Raw genomic sequence first — 21,653 nt, forward strand, 5'->3', positions numbered from 1 at the left:
CTCAATGCCTAATAAAGGTTGTTGTTGTTTTTATTGTTGTTGTTGTTGTTGTAGATTTCACAGCTGCCAGATCTTTAGCTGGTTGTTGGCCTTCATTACATGTCATGATGGGACCCCCCAAGTTTGGTGCAGTTTGGTTCAGGGGGTCCAAAGCTATGGACCCTCAAAAGAGTAGCCCCCATCTCCTTAGCAAAGAATGGGGGATGGGGCACCCCTTTTGAGGGTCCATAACTTTGGCCCCCTAAACCAAACTGCACCAAACTTGGGGGGTCCCATCAGGACAGTTTCCAGATGATACCCTGAAATTTGGGTGCCGATACATCCAAAAATGCGCCCCCTGCAGGAACATCCCAGAAATTTGCCCAAGAATCTTTGTTCTGCATTGAGTTTTCTGTATTGCTGTTAATGGGGGTTGCTGTAAGGTTGTTTCGGTTTGCTAGCAGCGTGCTTGCTAAGATGGGAAAGATGGGTTGTTTGGGTTGGGGTTTTTGCGGGAAAACGTCAGCCCGTAAAAAGCGGCTGCTTGGGAGAGTCTGGTCAGAATTCGCATTGTCTGTAGAAGATCATGATTGCCAGATCAATAAAGAACTAATACAGTTACTTTTGGCCTGGACTTTGCTGATTCCTTACATTATGTGAATTCTCATTATTTTTCTGGAATAAACCGTTCCTAGTTGAACTCTGGTGTCTCAGACATGCAGAAGTTGGGATTTAAGGGTCCGATGAATTCGGAATACAAAGCCCAAAGAGGGCTCTGACTCGTCTCAACCTGTATCCACTATTCCGAGGGAGTCCACGGAGTCCATCTCTTTGGTCACCCTCTCCAGACCTCGACTGAGTCATAGTATGGCTTTCCTTCAACTCCAAGAACAAGTTGACCAAGCCACCCTTATGGCCTGTCGCACCGTTTCCTTCGAATGCCTCGGGGCGCGTCGGGAAATCATGGATCTCGGAGGAGGGATGTCAATGGATCATGCCCCTCCTGAGAAGCATATTACCACCCGACAACATGTGGATTACAAACCCGTTATGCATAAGGTAACGGAGGAAATTGGAATATCAACTATCCATGGGTCCGCGTGCGAATCGTTTGAACGATTCTTGGACCGCTATTTGGACGACCCCCCTCCTGCTGAACATTGGCAGAGCACCGGAGCAAGGCCCAAGGTTGCTATCCGACAGGTTCCGCTACGGGAGTCCTTAGAGTTCGGGATGCCTCAATCTGGGGCTGTAGCCGCGCTTCCTATGGTGGAGGGGGATGTTGTTGAACCTCGATGTGGCTCACGTTTTAAACTGTCATTCGCGGACGAACTTGTACACGAAGAGCCCGAGGATCCAACTGAGTCCTCCATGGATGAGGAACCTGAGGAGCCACTGGCTCTCCCTGCAGCTACCTCCTCCAGTCGTGACGATCTGGGATTGCCCCGTGGTGAGCCCCGATCCATACCTTCTCCATGCGCAGCATGAAAGCCTTGAAAAGATTAAGAGGGAATGGCAAGAGGCACGCGAAGCTCTTCTTGAAGAGCGTCTTGAACAGCGAATACGTTTCCAGGAGGAATTGGAGAGGGAGAAGGAAGCGCTCTACCTTCAACTTCAACAGGACCAAGAGAAGCAAGAGAAGGAATTGCACCTGTTCACCGAGCAATCCAGACACGATTTGTCACGGGAAAAACTAACCCTCAAGGCTCTATGTGACCAAGGGGAGGTTGATGCGGTGGTGCTACGAACGGAGCAGCAGCGGCTTCTGCGGGATCATGAGGAAATTATTAGGCAACATGAATTGCTTGCTCGTAGGGAGAGGGAACTCCTTGCGTTCGAAGCTCAGGAGCGGCGGGGGTCGTTTCCTGGCCGAGCATACCCGAGACCATGCATTCCCACTCGCTTTGAAGGTACTGCCTCTAAATTGCTCTATTTTATCCTTCAACTGGCCGCCCACATGCAGGATTTTGACGACCTTTACCACTCTGAGAGGGAGAAAGTAAGGGACATTGGTTCTGTGCTTGATGACGAGGCTGCCAAATGGTTCGTTGAGTTGTTCGAACAAGAGGCTGATGAGTTAAATTCTGTGGCCGAGCTACTGCAAGGGCTTCGGGTCCGTTTCGAGGATAGAGATGCAGTTGACAAGGCCAAGAAGACTCTCAAAACCATCAAGCAAGGCAATCGTCCGTTCGCGGATTTTGCACGCCAGTTCCGAGCTGCTGCCAGCAAAATTCCAGATTGGCCCGACCGAATGAAGTGCGAATATTTCTTCAAGGGAGTTGATCCCGAGATCTGTAAGTGGGCTGTCTTACACCGTGAACCGCGTACGGTGGCTGAATGGATTGAGGTTGGTGGCATGATCTCCACCCGACTTGTTCGCTCCAAAGGAACACCGGCTAAGGTTCAGCCACCCAAGCCGTCCGGAACTCCTAGCAAAAAACCAGTCAGCGGGCCGTCCTCCGAAACTACTTTGGAATGCCGCCGCCATCTGGGTCTTTGTTTATATTGCGGGGAATCTGGCCACATGGCTGCCAACTGCCCAAAGAAGGCCAAGACAATTACCTCGGGTCCAACGCGCAAGCCTGCCGCCAAACCTCCGCGCAAGACGGGAGTGAAATCCTCCCAAGGATCCTCGCAGGCACTCATGGAAGATGATTCAGTGGACCAGGAAGTCGAGGAAGATCCCACAGATGCTGTTGGCTTTTCCTCTGCTCCGGATGACACCAATCCTGCTCCAGATGCGGTGAGTGAGGGTGGAGCCCCTATTACGTTGACGCCTACCCTAGCTAACCTGGCTAAGAACACACGTATTTTAGCCCGAGCCCTTGTTGACTTGGGTTGTTCCCATTGCCTCATGCGGCCCCAAGTTGCTGATCAATTGGGGCTAAACAGGGTGTCACTTGCCAAGCCCATTCCATTTACTCAGATGGACGGAAGCCCATTGTGGGGGGAAGGTCTTGCCCACTTCAAAATGGAGCCAGTGCTCCTTAGATGTGCTGAACACTGGGAACGACGCAGTTTCATTTTAGCTCCGGTGGCCCGACATCCCATAGTTTTAGGAATGTCATGGCTAGAGACCCACGAACCCACTATCAAATGGAGCGAACGCATAGTCCGTTTCACCAATCCTCCCTGCGGGGACCATATGCATGAAGGTGAACCTCCCATCGAACCGCTCGCCTCATCAGCGCTTGAGGTGGCACCCCCCCGAGTTGCCCGGGGTCCCGAAAGACTATTGGGATTTATCCAAGGTGTTTGAGGAAGGGGAGTGTGATCAATTGCCGCCCCATAGGGATACGGATTGTAAAATCACTCTTGTTCCGGGGGCCAAGCTACCCAAGAAAAGAATTTATCGAATGAGCCCCTCCGAGGAGAAGGAACTGTGAGCCTTTTTAGACAAAAACCTGGCTCGTGGCTTCATTCGGGGGGCTACCAAAAGTACTTACGCAGCTCCGGTGTTGTTTGTAAAGAAGAAGGATGGCTCTCTCCGTTTATGTACTGATTATAGGGGTTTGAACGCTGTGTCAGTCTCCAACAAACATCCCTTATCCCTCATTAAGGACCTTCTGGACGCACTTGGCTCCGGGTGTATTTTCACGAAACTGGATTTGCGAGAAGCTTATTATCGAGTACACATTGCTGAGGGATTTGAACATCTCACTGCTTTTAACACTAAATTTGGCCAATATGAGTATCTTGTAATGCCATTCGGGTTAAATGGAGCCCCGGGGGCTTTCATGTCTCTAATCAATGATGTGCTGCAAGATTTATTGTTTAAGGGAGTAGTTGTGTATTTGGATGATGTTCTCATATACTCACAATCGGAGGAGGAACACGTTAATCTGGTTAGGACTGTCTTACAACGTCTCCTCGATAACTCCCTGTTTGTTAAACTTTCCAAATGTGCCTTCCATCAACATGAAATGGAGTACTTAGGGTATCGGATTTCTGCTGACAGCCTAGAAATGGATCCGAATAAAGTCTCCGCTGTAGTGAATTGGCCGGTCCCTACTACTCGCAGGGAACTGCAATCATTTTTAGGCTTTGCTAATTTTTACCGTGACTTTATTCTCCAATTTGCGGAGCTAGCATTGCCCCTCACTGATCTCCTCCGCACCAAAGGCCGAGGTTCATTGGCGGCAAAGCCAGGAGCCCCCCTTCATTGGTCCCCCTCCTGTCAGCTCTCTTTTCAGCAGCTCAAGACTGCTTTCACCACCGAGCCGCTTTTAAAACACCCTGATTCAACCCTTGCCTTCGTGGTGCATGTGGATGCTTCGGACAAAGCGTTGGGAGCTGCCCTATTGCAGAAAAATAAAGATAATAAACTCACACCGTGTGCTTATTTGTCCAAGAAACTGTCAGGTCCGGAATTGAACTGGACTGTGGGTGATAAAGAAACTGCTGCAATTAAGGAAGCCCTGAGTACTTGGAGACATTGGTTGGAAGGGGCCATTAACCCTTTCCAAGTCTGGTCTGATCATAAAAACTTAGCACCTTTGTCCACTCCAACCAAGATGTCTGCTAAACAACTCAGATGGGCAGATTTCTTCTCTAGATTCAATTTCACTGTCCATTTCTTCCCGGGTAACAGCAACAAGTTGGCTGATGCGCTCTCCCGCCTACCAAAAGGGGCGGAGACGTCTCTACGTGCGGTACCATGCACCATGTTGTCGCCATCTCAATTGGGGTTGGCCGTAACCAGATCCCAAGCGAAGGCTGAGCTACCCACCATAACGCCTTCTTCCCCTCCCCCTGGCCCCGACATCGTCACACCCTTTCTGCTGCACTTATGGGAGGCGGGATGACAACCCGTCTCTCTGGAAGATGCTGATACTTTGCTCTGCATCAGGGATGGTGTTTGGCGAAGGGGGTAGTGTTGGTACGTGCCGCCCTCCCTTCGTAAGGAGGTATTGCTAGCTGGCTATGATGCCAGGCAGGCGGGACATTTTGGTTTCTTGAAAACTCTTCATCTTTTACGCCGACAATTTTGGTGGCGCACCATGCGCAAGGACATTGAGGCATATATGAAAGGCTGCCCTGTATGTGCTGAAGCAAAACCCATTGTTGGCAAGCCCCACAGGTTGCTACAACCGATTCAGCTTGCCTCTCACCCTTGGCAGGTTATCTCCATGGATTTTATTACAGATCTCCCTGAGAGTCATGGCAACACCGTGTTATGGGTGGTGGTTGATTTATTCTCCAAACAGGTGCATTTTGTTCCTTGTCCCACCATCCCGTCCGCTCCCAAGTTAGCCAAGTTATTTCTTCAACATATCTATCATCTGCACTCCACCCCGCTCAAAGTAATCTCCGACCGCGGGCCCCAGTTCATATCAAAATTTTGGAAAGCATTTTTGAACCTGTTAGGGACCACCCCGGCTGTCGCAGCCCCGTACCACGTGCAAAGCGACGGTCAGTCGGAACGGACCAACAGAACATTGGAGCAATACCTACGTTGCTATACTAACTATCACCAAGATAACTGGGTCGAGTTGTTGTTGTTTGCCGAGTACACTTATAATAACGCAGTGCACAGCAGTACCAATAAATCTCCTTTTGAGGTGGTTACGGGGCAATTCTTCCCCCCGTTTCCCCTCCTCACCGACCAGCCCCTCCAACCACCTGAGTTTAATACGTGGATTCAAACATTGGCGGAGGGTTGGAACTCAGTAACTACTGCTCTTACTCAGGCACAAGAGTCTCAGAAACTGCAGGCCGATAGGCATTGCTCTGACTTTCCCTTGCAGGTGGGAGAGTGGGTCTACCTTTCCACCAGAAACCTTAGGGATGGTCATCGGTACTCAAAACTTGGCAAGAAATTCATAGGGCCATTTCAGATTAAGCAAGTGATCAATAACGTTACTGCCCGACTTGAACTGCCTAACTCATTAAGCAATATTCATCCTGTTTTTCATTCCAGTTTGCTCAAGCGGGCTCCTGGTGCAAAAAAAAAAAGCAATGTCCTGGTGCAAAAAAAAAATTGGTCATGGTGGAGTGGCCGCCCATGGGGGGGGGGCATCCAACTCAGGTTTTGCCCAGGACTACAGTTTGCCTCGTTATGCCCCTGCCAGGGGTTCGAGTTGGATGGTGTGACCTTGCACCAATTGGTTTTCAAGGGGACAGGGGTCTTGCAGGGAGCCTCTCCCTGGAACCATCTTGTCTGGTCACCCCAGGTCCAGTCCCACTGTTGCCATACCCACTATTGCCAGTGCTCCATTGCTCCATCCGTAGCTGTAGGAATGGAAGTTCTTGTGGGGATCCAGTAGAACTGGCTAAATGTTAGGTCTTGGACCTTAAGCCAATAAGCAGACTCTGGACTCTTCAATCAGCAGCGTTTATTGAAAGGTAGCAAGAACCAAGCTTGAGAAAGCCAGTTCTGTTCGACCTGGCTTTCCTGGGCCCCTTTATCCTTGCCCAATTTCCCCCTCCTGATTTCCCAGAGAAAGTGTGAAAAGCAATTGGTAGAGGCCCAGGCGCCCACAAGGCCACCCTGCCTTGCCTCCCCCCTCAGGCCAGCAGGCACATCCTGTCTCCCTGAGCCGGAGAGGCTTCTCAGGGTCATGTATCTACAAGCTATCTACACATTTCAAGCTATCACTGTATACATATATGTGACTTCCAGCTACCTCATAATGGATCCGAACTCAAATCTAGTTTCGTGCTTATAGTTGGTATCACCATTTTCTCCGCTTTTAGTCATTCTTATGAAACTATTTTAGTCCAGTTCGCTATTTTCATTTAAATCTCACATCCTGCCATTATTTCTCTATTTGTATATGTTTTGAGTAGGTAGTCCGCAAAGGGCTTCCAGTCTTTAAGGAAACATATCCTTGTTGCTTACAAACGTCCTCAGCCTTGCCATCTCTGCATATTCTGTAATTTTTAGAATCAATTCTTGTTTTGTTGCCCCTCCATTTGTATGCATATAAAATCCTTGCTGCATTGTCATGTACATAAGAAGAATTAGATTTATATTAGATTTATTAGATTTATATCTCCCCCTTAGATTTATATCTCCCCTTTTCTCTCCTGTAAGGAGACTCAAAGAGGCTGACAATCTCTTTTCTGCCCCCCCCCAACGAACACCCTGTGAGGTGGGTGGGACTAAGAGAGCTCTGAAGAACTGTGACTAGCCCAAGGTCACCCAGCTGGCATGGGTTGGAGTGCACATGTTGGAGTGCATAAGTGTTCTGGATGGATCTGGGATATCCTCCCGCATCAATCCCAACAAGAATGCCTCAATCCTTCTTATTGCTTTTATTCACTTGTTCTTCCAAGTGTCAAAAATGATTACCACAATGATTATTTGTCTCTTCAATTCATTACATTTCACTGTTGGAACCAGTCACTTGTATTCATTTTATTCACTGACTCACTGCCTTGCACCTTTTCTGAATTTGTACATTTATAAAGAGAAAAAAATAAACACAGAAATGACAGCCTAATTCTTTTAAGATTGCTATTGTTTATTGTGAGAATATCCAATAAATGTCATGTGCAATTCATAATTAATGAGACTGCAGATGGATTTTGCTTCTTAAACTCACTTCCTGGACATCTGAGCTCAAAATAATTGGTCTTCTGATAATCCTCATTTAAGGTGACTCTCAACGGTCTTGGGTCATTGTTATATCTATGGGACTGCCTCTCCCAGTATGTCGCCTGAAGAGTGCTGCAGTCAGAGAATAACAGCCTACTGGTGATCCCGAATCACACAGAGATCCAGCTGGCCTCAACCACAGCCATGGCGTTTTCAGCGCAGGGTCCAGCCAGAGTGCTCACTTAGACGGGATCTGGGTCTTATGGGATTTATTGCCGTTCCACAGGACCTGTAAGACAGAATTGTTTCACCAGGTTTATATGGTTGAGGCAGCAATGCTGTAGTCAGCAATTTCCACCACAGTTTGGCTTCCCTGTGCCCTATTTCTCTCTCCCCCTGCTGTCACATCGAGATTTTAGTCGTCATCTCTTTTAGGGTTGGGAGTTACTGTGTTTAAATTGTTAGGATCTGGGTCCATCTATTGCATTTTTTATGATGAAACCCACCCTGAGCCCATAAAGGGAAGAGCAGCATACAAACAAACAAACAAACAAACACATTGCCTAACACAGCAGAATAATCTTTTCCAAGAAGAATATTATTTTAGTAATGGGAGACGATTGGGCAAGGGGAATAAATGTTTAGAATATTGTAATTTCTTTTTTAACGTTTTTGCACACATCTGAGTATTCTTTTGTTTCTATATCTTAAGGACAGCTGCCATCACTATGAAGTGTCTAAAGGAACAGTACAATATCAAGGAGATTGGTATCGTTGGGTTTTCCTGGGGTGGAATGGCTGTACATCACTTGATGCTGACAAATCCTGAATTGAAGACAGGGGTATCTGCCTACGGTAGTGAAAAATACTTAAGCAGACATATTTTTGTGCAATTCAGTAATTCAAAAGTAACTTGATTGCCCGAACAAGTCAAGCACCGGTAGTTTTGGGAAGCTTATCAGGGGTTCCTTGAAGCAAAGAGATGTCACAGTGAGCAAGTTTCTCTAAAATATGTCTTGCTCACGGCTGCCCGTCTTCTCTTGCAATGCAGAAGTCACAAGTGAAACTGGAGGGGTGCACTGTTGGTTCACACGGAGTGAAAATGAAATCCTATTAATCTGGCTACTTCCTCACGTGAGCTCTGAATGTAACCCAGAATAAATCCCAGAAGTTCCTGCAATGTATATGTTTGTGTTAGTTGCAGCCGACATATAGCAATACAGTAGGGTTCTCAAGTCAAGGGACTAACAGAGTTGGTTTGCAATTCCCTTCCTCAGCATAGTGACCCTAAACAGCCTTTCATCCAAGTACTTTCATCCAAATACTAACCTGGGCCATCCAGGTCAGGGCTCTGCAACATATAGGTCAATGGTGGTGAACCTATGGCAAGGGTGCCAGAGGTGGCACTCAGAGCCCTCTCTGTGGGCACACGCAAACAGAGTGGGGCCCCCACGTCTAGGCTGGTCTGGGCCGCTGGGCTCGATTATTAGCATTAAACCTAAGACCAAGTTTTGGGGAAGCAGTGTAGGTAACCCTGTTAAGCGCTGTTAAACCCCACTGATTTTCATGCGAAGAACAAAAGTGCAATCCTTTACTTTGGAGTAAGCTTGGTTGCTGGCAATGGGGCTTGCTTCTGAGTAAACCCTCCTAGGGTTGCGATTCACTCATTGGAAGAGTTGCACGGTTGCTTCAAAGCAAAGCCACCGACTACCACCAAGCTTACTCTTGAGTTACGCACTCCTCGGAGCCAACCGTTTTTCTAAACTAAAATCTCAGTATTCAGGTTAAATTGCCGTGTTGGCACTTTGCAATAAATAAGTGGGTTTTGGGTTGCAGTTTGGGCACTCGGTCTCAAAAAGTTTCGCCATCACTGATATAGGCTTTCCAAAATAAGATTTTGGGAGGGATTTCTAGGGAGATGGAAGCATGAAAAGGGTTTCTTGGAGACTGAAGGTTTGGAAACTTGTTCCCCAAACTGACTCTACGAATCAGTGCCCACAGGCAGAACTATCCAAGTGCTTCCGAAAAATTCCAGTGCTTATCTTTGCATAGGTGCTGGGACCTGGCTTTAGCTTCCTGGATATGCTGCATAAGCAAAGCTAGGAAAGTGTCCTGTGCCCAAACAAATCAAGCACCGGTAGTTTTGGGAAGCTTATCAGGGGTTCCTTGAAGCAAAGAGATGTCACAGTGAGCAAGTCAACACAGACCAACACAGGACAGTAGCAAGCACGCTGCTAGCAAACCGAAACAATCTTACAACAACCCCCATTGACAGCAATACAGAAAACTCAATGCAGAACAAAGATTCTTGGGCACATTTCTGGGATGTTCCTGCAGGGGGCGCATTTTTGGATGTATCGGCACCAAAATTTCAGGGTATCATCTGGAGATGATGGCACCCCCCAAGTTTGGTGCAGTTTGGTTCAGGGGGGGCAAAGTTATGGACCTCAAAACTGTAGCCCCCATCTCCTATTAGCTCCCATTGGAAACAATGGGGGATTGGGCACCCCCCTTTGGGAGTCCATAACTTTGGACTCCTTGAACCAAACCACACCAAACTTGGGGAGTAGCATAAGGACAGTCCCCTGATGATATGCTGAAATTTTGGTGCTGATATGTCTAAAAATGCACCCCCTGCAGGCACCAGTGTCCTGGTGCGAAAAGAAATTTGGTCGTGGTGGAGTGGCCGCCCACGGGGGGGGGGGGGGCATCCAACTCAGGCTTTGCCCAGGGCTACATTTTGCCCAGGGCTGCCCAGGGCTACAGTTTGCCCAGGGCTGCCCAGGGCTGCCCAGGGCTACAGTTTGCCCAGGGCTGCCCCTGCTGAGAGTCAGTTAGAGACAAACAAGGAGGGCAGAGGATCCCGAGGCTCCAAAGGGGGAGGAGACCAAGGCAGAGGCAAGGGACGTCCGGAAAAACAGGCAAGGAAGGGCCCAGAGCTAGGGTTAGCCCTCTCCCCAGTGGCCAACCTGTGTCTGCTTCAAGCTGCTAGCCAGCCTTGTCAGCATCCCCGCCCTAGTGGGAAGATGCTGACTCAACCTGTGGCTTTGGAGGCTGTCTGGTAGGAGCCACTCCCAGGAGAGCAGGGGCGAGGGCGAGAGGAACAGCACTCATGGAGGGGTAAGAGGCGGTGGAGGAGGAGGCGCAGTGCCACACTAAGTAACAAGGATGACCTGGATGACCTGGTTAATGTTAGTTTGTGAGTCTGTCACAGAAATGGCCAGGAATGTAAGGAAACAGTTGCTGGACTTTGACTAAAAAGACGATGGAGGAGACTTTGGCACAGCACAGGCAGAGTTGGACGGGCCTCTCAGCTACATATCCTAAGAGGGAGTCCAACATTCCAGAGAAGAAATGCTTTGAAGAAGAAACAAGAAACAAAGAAATAACATAATCAGCTGACCTTGTGTAGATTAACCCACTAAATTAATAGATATTATGTGTTCCGACTCAGGCGAGCGCCTCAGAATGGCAAAAGTGAAGATCTTGTCCAAATATGGGAAACATTAAGGATTACAAGATATTTATATGTGTGAGAAACTCATAATCACTATTTCATTAAAACAAAAAGTAGCAAGAATGAATTAATGGGGGTTGTGGGGTTTCGGGGCTGTATGATGCCAGCCACAGACGCAGGCAAAACTTCAGGTGAAAATGCTACTGGAAACAGCCCAGAAACCCCACAGCCTCCAGTGATTCTGGCCAAGAAAACCTTAGAGAATACAATGAATTAATAATTTGTATATATTTAAAAAGATATTAAAATATAGATAACTTAACTAGTTAACTAAGATTGCGCGTCCTTATCAAGTGGGATATCATTAGCTATCATTAGGAAACTATTTTGAAAACCTATAAATACTTGAAAACATAAAAAACTGGGAGATTCTTAGAAGGGGGCACTTTGCTTGGAATCTGCTTATGTTTTGGAAATATACTTTTATCAACTCAAGTCATTGCTCTCCTGTGTAACTGTAATGGAGGTATAATTTTTGGTTGAGTTGGTCAGTGTTAAAAATGCAGTAGTGATTCTTGATTAAAAGACTGAAATAGTATTGCTTCTCTAATGGTAGCACTTGTGTACTAAACCCACAATAAACTGCCAGTGTTGTTGAACAGTATCTTTTACCAAAACCCTTCTCAAAGAACACACTGCTTAAAACGCCTGTAAATTCAGAAGCAAGTCTTGTTGAGTTCATTGGGACTTATTCCCTGGTAAGCGTGCTTTGAACTGCAGTGTTAAACACTTTCTTCTAATATGCTTTAGGAATTATCAGAAACAGTGATGACAGATACAATTTGCTGAACCCCACATTTTTCATCTTTGGAGAAAAAGATCACACCATTTCTAAGGACCAGGTAAGCTTCCATCTTATTTACTGTGCATGTGCATGTAAGTGCCAACTGACTACTGGATTTTCAGTGTTTACAGATACTTAGACTACATGTTTATGGTAAATTTGTGTTGCTCTCTTCATGTAACATGGGAACCACACATAACAGATGGTCCACACTCACAATATGGGCTCTGTGTATGATTATACACCTGAAAGGCTTAAGAAGCATCACATTCCAACCTACTGTTGATCTGTTGTCCTCAGGAAGTCCAACTTGCCTCAACCAGGGCCAGAGCCAGGGCATTTTCAGCCCTGGCCCTGGCCAGGTAGAACGCTCTACCTGAGGAGACCAGGGCCCTGTGCCACTTAGAGCAGTTTCACGGGGCCTGTAAGACAGGGCTGTTCTGCCAGGCATATGGTTGAGGCAACTTTGGTTACCATCTAGGCCTCCCCCATTTACCATAAACTATTAATTATCAATTATTAACTTTCAACTAGTCATAAGAACAAGCCAGCTGGATCAGACCAGAGTCCATCTAGTCCAGCTCTCTGCTACTTGCAGTGGCCCACCAGGTGCCTTTGGGAGCTAACATGCAGGATGTGAGACCAATGGCCTTCTGCTGCTGTTGCTCCTGAGCACCTGATCTGCTAAAACATTTGCAATCTCAGATCAAGGAGGATCAAGATTGGTAGCCATAAATCGACTTCTCCTCCATAAATCTGTCCAAGCCCTTTTTAAAGCTATCCAGGTTAGTGGCCATCACCCCCCTCAGACATCTCCTCTCCAAACTAAAGAGTCCCAAACGCTGCAGCCTCTCCTCATAAGGAAGGTGCTCCAATCCTTCAATCATCCTCATTGCCCTTCTCTGCACTTTTTCTATCTCTTCCATATCCTTTTTGAGATGTGGCGACAAGAACTGAACACAATACTCCAAGTGCGGTCGCACTACGGCTTTATATAAGGGCATGACAATCCTTGCAGTTTTATTATTAACTCCTTTCCTAATTATCCCCAGCATAGAGTTTGCCTTTTTCACAGCTGCCATGCATTGAGTTGACATTCCCATGGAACTATCAACTAAGACGCCCAAATCCCTTTCCTGGTCTGTGACTGATAGCACTGACCCTTGTAGCGTGTATGTGAAGTCTGGATTTTTTGCTCCTATGTGCATCACTTTGCATTTTGCTACATTGAACTGCATTTGCCATTTCTTAGCCCACTCACCGAATTTATTAAGGTCCACTTGGAGTTCTTCGCAATCCTTTGTGGTTCTCACCACCCTACATAATTTGGTATCATCTGCAAACTTGGCCACCACGCTACCCAACCCTACTTCCAGGTCATTTATGAATAAGTTAAAGAGCACTGGTCCCAAAATGGATCCTTGGGGGACACCACTCCCTCCATTGTGAGCACTTCCCATTTATACCCACCCTTTGTTTCCTGTTCCTCAACCAGTTTTTAATCCATAGGAGGACTTCCCCTCTTATTCCTTGATTGCTGAGTTTTCTCAACAGTCTCTGGTGAGGAACTTTGTCAAAAGCCTTTTGGAAATCCAAGTAGACAATGTCCACTGATTCCCCCTTATCCACATGCCTGTTTACACCCTCAAAGAACTCTAGTAAGTTTGTAAGACAGGACTTGCCTCTGCAAAAGCCATGCTGACTCTTCCTCAGCAGGTCTTGCTTTTCTACATGTTTAATAATTTTATCTTTAATGATAGATTCTACTAATTTACCCGGAACAGATGTCAAACTGACTGGCCTGTAATTTCCCGGGTCCCCCCTAGATCCTTTCTTAAAGATTGGTGTGACATTGGCCATCTTCCAGTCTTCAGGGATGGAGGCAGATTTCAGGGATAAGTTGCATATTAAAGTGAGAACATCAGCAATTTCATGCTTGAGCTCTTTAAGAACTCTTGGATGAATGCAATCTGGGCCAGGGGATTTGGTAGCATTTAGTTTATCAATGGCTGCCAGAACTACTTCCTTGTCTACCACTATCTTCACTAGTTCCTCGGATTCACCTCCTAAGAAGCTTGGTTCAGGTGCAGGAATGTTCCTCACCTCCTCTTGGGTGAAGACAGATGCAAAGAATTCATTCAGCTTCTCTGCAATCTCCCTGTCATCTTTTAGCACACCTTTTGTTCCTTTGTCATCTAACGGGACTACTGCTTCCCTAGCTGGCTTCCTGCTTTTGATGTACTTGAAGAACTGTTTGTTGCTGGTCTTGATGTTTGCAGCCATGCGTTCCTCATAATCCTTTTTTGCCTCCCTTACAGCTAACTTGCTTCCCTTTTGCCACCATTTGTGTTCTCTCTGGTATTCTTCATCAGTTAAGTTGGATTTCCATTTTCTAAAAGACATCTTTTTTTTCCTAATAATTTCCTCAACCTCCCTTGTTAACCATGGTGGCTTTCTTTTGGACTGGGCGCTGCCTTTCCTAACCTGCGGAACACATTCCAGCTGAGCTTTTAAGACTGTGTTTTTAAGTAACCTCCAAGCACCTTGGACATTTTTGACTCTCTTGATTTTCCCTTTCAGCTTCCTACGCACTATCCCCCTCATCTTTGAGAAATTTCCCTTTCTGAAGGCAAATGTAACTATATTAGTAGTTGTCACTTGTTCGCATGCAGAGATACTGAATCTGACAGCATTGTGGTCGCTGTTCTCTATCGGCTCAACAACACTGACTTCCTGCACCAGGTCCTGGGTCCCACATAGAATTAGATCTAGGATCACCCCTCCCCTGGTTGGTTCTACAACCATCTGCTCTAAGCCACAGTCATTTAGCATATCCAGGAATCCTCCAACTTGGTTACTGTAAATGCCTCATTCTCTGCAAATAGAGTAGGAGGCTTAACCATCCATAAGCCTCTAGGAATATGATTCATTGGTGGTAGTCGATGGGCAAATGTGCTCAATAAATGTTCTTTAGGATCCTTGATGCTGTTGGTGATAGAGATGGCCACAGAAGAAGAAACAAGACTTGGAGTGGATATCAGTATGATCACAGATGATTTAAAAAGCAGTTGCAATGATATAGAAGTCCTGGAAAATAAGTTTAAAGAGATAGAAGAGAATTTGAAATCATTTCAGCTTAAACTCAATGAAATGAAAAATAAGAAGTGAAAAAGGGATGAAAGAGATTATGAACCACCTCCATCGGAGATTGACCACCAGCCAATTTGTTCACCTCACAACCGTGCGCAATTCATTGAATATGTTTGCATATCGGACTAATAGATCTACGGAGGACGCCATTGCCATTAGTCTCCACACTGCTTTGACGCATCTGGAACAACAGGGGAATTATGTGCGAATGCTCTTTGCGGACTTTAGTTCCGTGTTTAATACAATCTTGCCACAAAGACTGGTGACAAAACTTGTGGATCTTGGACTCTCACATTCAATCTGTTTGTGGATTAGGGACTTCTTGTCTGGACGTTCCCAGAGGGTTAGACTGGGAAATCGGGTTTCCTCAGTTCTTACTCTAAATATGGGAACGCCACAGGGCTGTGTGTTGAGTCCTTTATTGTTCACCCTTTATACATATGATTGTACTCCTGTCTATCATAGCAACACCATTATCAAATTTGCCGATGACACAACGGTGGTGGGGCTCATCTCTGGAGGGGATGAGTCTGCCTGTCGGAGTGAGGTGGACCGATTGCTCTCATGGTGCAGGGAAAACAACCTGGTTCTTAATACCAACAAGACAAAGGAGCTTATAGTGGACTATAGAAGGAATAGCTCAGAAATTCAGCCCTTGACTATAAATAGAGATCAAGTAGAGCGGGTGGCTAGTTTTAAATTTCTGGGCATTATGATTAAAGAGGACTTGACCTGGGGCATACAGACTGCCGCGGTGGTTAAGAAGGCCCAGCAAAGACTGTACTATCTTAGACTGTTAAGGAAACAACAACTGAATGGAAAACTCCTGGTGTCCTTTTACCGCTGTGCTATAGAGAGTGTCTTAACCTACTGCATCTGTGTATGGTTCTCCAGTTGCACAGTGGCAGATAAGATAAGAAGGTGCTCCAAAGGGTGATCACTACCGCACAGAGGATTATTGGCTGCCCTCTCCCCTCCTTGGAAGAATTCTATAATTCCCAAAGCCTAAAGAAAGCCCAAAATATTCTGAGAGATCCGTCTCATCCAGCACACTCTCTTTTTGAACTGTTACCATCTGGCAGACGATACAGGTCTATAAAAACTAGGACAAAGAGGCTTAGAGACAGCTTCTACTCTAGAGCTGTGGCGATGCTGAACTCCGGGGCTTCGTGTTGATGTGTTTGGGGCTGTGTAGTGATGGGTGGAGGAAGGGGAAAGTGAGGATGGGGTATGAGTCTGAAATTGTGTGCATCGAGGAATGCTGCTGTAAATTTTCGTTGTGCGTGCTTATGTTGTTCTCATGGTAGAGACTTGTTGTGTATACATTGGTCCAGAGAATCTCTCTTCCTTTTTTGTGCATGACTGTATGTGGGGTTTCGAATTATTGTTGTTGTCCATTGTATGTATAGTTTATATGTTCATTGACGTATTTTAAAATGTTTATATTAAAATGGAGTTTTTAATTCTGTATTAGAGCCAGACAGGGGATTTGCTGTTTATGATTGACATTCATACTGTCTCAGGCTTTGTTTTGTATTGCATTGACCTTGGGCTAGTCACAGCTTCTCGGAGCTCTCTCAGCCCCACCCACCTCATAGGGTGTTTGTTGTGAGGGGGGAAGGGCAAGAAGATTGTAAGCCCCTTTGAGTCTCTTACAGGAGAGAAAGGGGGGATATAAATCCAAACTCCTCCTCCTCCTCCTCCTCCTCCTCCTCCTCCTCCTCCTCCTCCTCCTCCTCCTCCTCCTCCTTCTTAAGAACATAAGAACATAAGAACAAGCCAGCTGGATCAGACCAAAGTCCATCTAGTCCAGCTCTCTGCTACTCGCAGTGGCCCACCAGGTGCCTTTGGGAGCTCACATGTAGGATGTGAAAGCAAGGGCCTTCTGCGGCTGTTGCTCCCGGACACCTTGGTCTGTTAAGGCATTTGCAATCTCAGATCAAAGAGGGATCAAGATTGGTAGCCATAAATCGACTCTCCTCCATAAATCTGTCCAAGCCCCTTAAAGCTATCCAGGTTAGTGGCCATCACCACCTCCTGTGGTAGGCATATTCCAAACACCAATCACACGCTATGAAGAAGTGTTTCTTTATTAGTCCTAATTCTTTCCCCAGCATTTTGCAATGAATGCCCCTGGTTCTAGTATTGTGAGAAAGAGAGAAAAATTTCTCTCTGTCAACATTTTCTACCCATGCATAATTTTTGTAGACTTCAATCATATCCCCCCCAGCCGCCTCTCCTCTCCAAGTAAAACTAAAGAGTCCCAAATGCTGCAGCCTCCTCATAGGAAGGTGCTCCAGTCCCTCAATCATCCTTGTTGCCCTTCTCTGCACCTCTTTTCTATCTCCTCAATATCCTTTTTGAGATGCTGCAACCAGAACTGGACACATTAGTACTCCAAGTGGGTCACATTCAATTGCTTTTAGTGGCAAGTACATTAACCTTGTAGTTTTATTAATAATTCCTTTTCTAATGATCCCCAGCATAGGGAAGTTTGCCTTTTTCACAGCTGTTATGCATTGAGTTGACATTCCCATGGAACTACCAACTAAGACGCATTTAAATCCCTTTCCTGGTCTGTGACTGATAGCACTGGACCCCTGTAGCGTAGGGCAGAAGTTTGGATTTTGCCCCTATGCATCACTTTTACATTTTGCTACATTGAACTGCATTTGCCACTTTCTTGGAGCCCCACTCATTCAATTTATCAAGGTCCTTGAGCTCTTTCAACCTTTTGTGGTCTCTAAATTCACCCTACCTAATTTGGTATCATCTTGCAAACTTTGGCCACCACGCTTACCCACCCCTACTCTGTAATAATATTTATGAATAGGTTAAAGAGCACTGGTCCCAAATGATCCCTTGGGACACCCACTCCCTACATCTCTCCACATTGTGAGAACTTCCCATTTACACTCCACTCTTTGTTTCCTGTTTCTCAACCAGTTTTAATCCATAGGAGGACTTCCCTCTTATTCCTTTCATTGCTGAGTTTTCTCACACAGTCTCTGTGAGGGAACTTTTGTCAAAAGCCTTTGGAAACTAAGTAGACAATGTCCACCGTTCACCCTGTCCACATGCCTGTCACACCCTCAAAGAACTCTAGTAAGTTTGTAAGACAGGATTTTGCCTCTCGGGTAAAAGCCATGTTGACTCTTTCTCAGCAGGTCTTGCTTTTCTACATGTTTAATAATTTTGGCCTTTAATGATGATTCTACTAATTTACCCGGAACAGATGTCAAACTGACTGGCCTGTACTCTCCGGGTCCCCCCCCAGATCCTTTTCTTAAAGATTGGTGTGACATTGGCCATCTTCCAGTCTCAGGGATGTGGAGGTAGACTTGTGGGATAAGTTGCATATTAAAGTGAGAAGATCAGCAATTTCATGCTTGAGCTCTTTAAGAACCTTGGGTGAATGCAATCTGGGCCAGGGGATTTGGTAACATTTAGTTTATCAATGGCCTTTGTCTACCACTATCTCTGCCCCTCTGATCTCTCCTAAGAAGCTTGGTTCAGGTGCAGGAATGTCTACCCTCCTCTTTGTGAAGACAGATGCAAGAATTCATTCAGCTCTGCAATCTCCTGCCATCTCTTTAGCACACCCTTTGTTCCCTTTGTCATCTAACGGGCTCACCGCTTCTCTCTTTGCTGGCTCTGCTTTGATGTAAATTTGAAGAACTGTTTGTTGCTGGTCTTGATGTTCATAGCCATGCCTCATAACCTTTTTTTTGCCCCTTTACAGCTAACTTGTTTCTTTTGCCACCATTTGTGTTCCCTCTCATATTCTTCTATCAGCCAAACTGGACTTCCATTTTCGAAAAGATATTTTTCTTTTTCTCTGATAATTTCTCAACCTCTCTTGTTAACCATGGTGGCTTTCTTTGACTGGTGCTGCCTTTTCTAACTCAGGAACACATTCCAGCTTGAGCTTTTATTACTGTGTTTTAAATAACCTAAGCATCCCGGGATAGTTTTGACTCTCTCTTGATTTTCCTTTTCAGCTTCCCCTACACTATCCCCCCCCATCTTTGAGAAATTTCCTTCTGAAGGCTTAATGTAACTACATTAGTAGTTGTCACTTGTTCAAGATGTTGAGAGTACTGAATCTGACAGCATTGTGGTCATTTTGCCCCTATCGGCTCAACAACACTGGACTTCCTGCACTAGGTCCCTGTCCCACATACAATTAGATCTGATCACTCTCCTGGTTGGTTCCACAAACCATCTGCTCTAAGCTACAGTCATTTAGCATATCCAGTTTCTTCTTACTATGACCTGAACATGCATTTTTTCCAGTTTATATGGGGATAGTTAAAATCACCCATTACCACTAAGCATTTTGTTTTGTTGGCCCTCTAATTTCTTTTTCCATCTCAGAATCCTCTTGTGTAATCTCTTTGGTCAGGGGACCATAATATATTCCTAATATTAAACTGTCCTTCACACCTGGTATTGATATCCATAGTGATTCTGTAGGGAACCAGCTCCCTTGCATTGTCTAGTTTATGTGATACCATGCTCTCTTTGATGTGGGGCAAACCCACCCCCAATGCTTCCTTCTGTCCCTTCCTATAGAGCCTGTAGCCTGGTATAACAGCATCCCACTGGTTCTCCCTATTCCACCCAGCTGTCTCTGTAATGCCCACTCATATCAAAACCTCCTTCAAACTCTGCATCCTAGCTCCCCCATTTTTAGGGTCTAATGCTTCTACTATTAGTATATAGAGACACCTGTATACCCTGTCTCTGTCCCTTAACCTGGGATTTGTGCTTTTACCCCTCAAGTCTTTGGTGACACTATCCCTTGTCACACTTACATTGCTATGTTCCCTGGGCTTGTATGTGGTTGATTTAGAAAAAACCCCTCTGTCTGCATCCCCATAGATACCAGTATTCCTCAATCAAGTCACCCCAGCTCCTGTCGGCTTTCCCCAGATCAGTTTAAAGCTGTCTCCACACCCTTTTAATGTTGATACCAGCAGTCTGGTTCCTCTTTGGTTAAGATGAAGCAGATTCTTTCTCCTTCTTCTTCTCTTCTCTCTTCTCTTCTCTCTCTTCTCTTCTTCTCTTCTCTCTTCTCTCTCTCTTCTTCCTCTTCTCTCTTCTCTCTTCTCTCTTCTCTCTTCTTCTTCTTCTTCTTCTTCTTCTTCTTCTTCTTCTTCTTCTTCTTCTTCTTCTTCTTCTTCTTCTTCTTCTTCTTCTTCTTCTTCTTCTTCTTCTTCTTCTTCTTCTTCTTCTTCTTCTTCCTCCTATCCTGCAAGAAGATCTCTGAAATTTAGATGGTCTACCAAAACAAAAATCGGAATAGGGACTGCACATTCAATATACAATAATGAAAACAAGAAAGGATTGCCATTTCCAATCAGTTATAGATCTAGCTATAGATCCCTTTGATTGCTTTCTGCCTAGAGTGGTGGGTGGTGTTCTGGGTGGTGTTCACTAGCCCTATGACTGCTCACTGCCTGGAGACATCCTGTGTCTGGGTGGGGTTCACAAACCATTGTCTTGATTCTAGCGTTTTTATGTACTGGTAGCCAAATTTTGTTCATTTTCATGTTTTTTTCCTTTCTGTTGAAACTGTCCATGTGCTTGTGGATTTCAATGGCTTTTTCTGTGTAGCCTGACATCGTGGTTGTCAAAGTGATCCAGAATTTCTGTGTTTTCAAATAACATTCTGTGTCCAGCGTGGTTTATCACATGTTCTGCTATTGCTGACTTTTCCGGCTGATCTAGTCTGCAGTGCCTTTCATGTTCTTTGATTCGTGTCTGGGTGCTGCGTTTGGTGGTCCCTACGTAGACTTGTCCACAGCTGCAAAATACACGGTAGACTCCTACAGAAGTTAGAGGATCCTCTTATCATTTGCTGAACGTAGCATTTGTTGATTTTCTCGGTGGGTCTGAAGATTGTCTGGAGGTTATATTTCTTCATCAGTTTCCCTATGCAATCAGTGATTCCCTTGATGTATGGTAAGAACACCTTCCCTCTGGGTGGCTTTTTATCTCCTTTCCTGTGGGTTGTTCTTGGTCTTGCAGCTCTTCTGATGTCTGTAGTGGAGTAACCATTAGCCATTAGCCTGTAGAGCCCAGTTTAGGTGATTCAGTTCATCTTGAAGGAGGTGGCAGATTCTTTTTGCATGATCTACTAAAGTTTTTATTGTGCTCCTTTTTTGTCCTGGGTGATGACTTTTATGCACATATACTCCACTTGCTTTACTACCATCAGATCCTCTGAAGATGCCAGCCACAGATGCAGGCGAAACGTCAGGAGAAAATGCTACTGGAAAACGGCCATACAACCCAGAAACCACACAACTCTCCAATTTTAGTTCATTGCTTTTTCTCCTCATTCCTTTGCTTTGGATTCCTCTTTCTCCCAGGAAATGATGCAGACTTTTTTTTTAACTGAGTGGTGAATGCCACGCTGTGCATTAAATCACGTAATAAGCTGGTTGTTTGTATCACACTGTGAAATGTTAAGAAAAATGTTATCAGATATTTAGAGCAAATTGTTTTGTGCTCAAATGTGGTGAAATGATCATTCATGACATGGGAAAATCACTGAAAATTGTAAGTTTTACATTTTTAAAGCACTTGGACCTATGTTCTAAGAATAGTCTTGAAAGAGGCATATTTTAAAATGAAAAATGTCAGAATCCAAGTCTGCAAGGGAAACATATAAAATG

General features: G+C 45.5%; 1 protein-coding gene across 2 annotated transcripts in view; it reads left to right on the forward strand.

Annotated features, from left to right (window-relative positions):
* Positions 1–21,653, forward strand: part of LOC125443634 (carboxymethylenebutenolidase homolog) — a 68,046-nt gene that overhangs the window by 43,435 nt on the left and 2,958 nt on the right. For both annotated transcript variants that reach the window (XM_048515873.1, XM_048515874.1), the window contains exons 4-5: positions 8,232–8,374; positions 11,787–11,878. In XM_048515873.1, coding sequence (XP_048371830.1) covers positions 8,232–8,374; positions 11,787–11,878 — 235 coding nt within the window. The remainder of the gene's footprint in view (positions 1–8,231; positions 8,375–11,786; positions 11,879–21,653) is intronic.

Source organism: Sphaerodactylus townsendi, linkage group LG14 (genome assembly GCF_021028975.2).
Source record: "Sphaerodactylus townsendi isolate TG3544 linkage group LG14, MPM_Stown_v2.3, whole genome shotgun sequence".
Taxonomy (NCBI): Eukaryota; Metazoa; Chordata; class Lepidosauria; order Squamata; family Sphaerodactylidae; genus Sphaerodactylus; species Sphaerodactylus townsendi.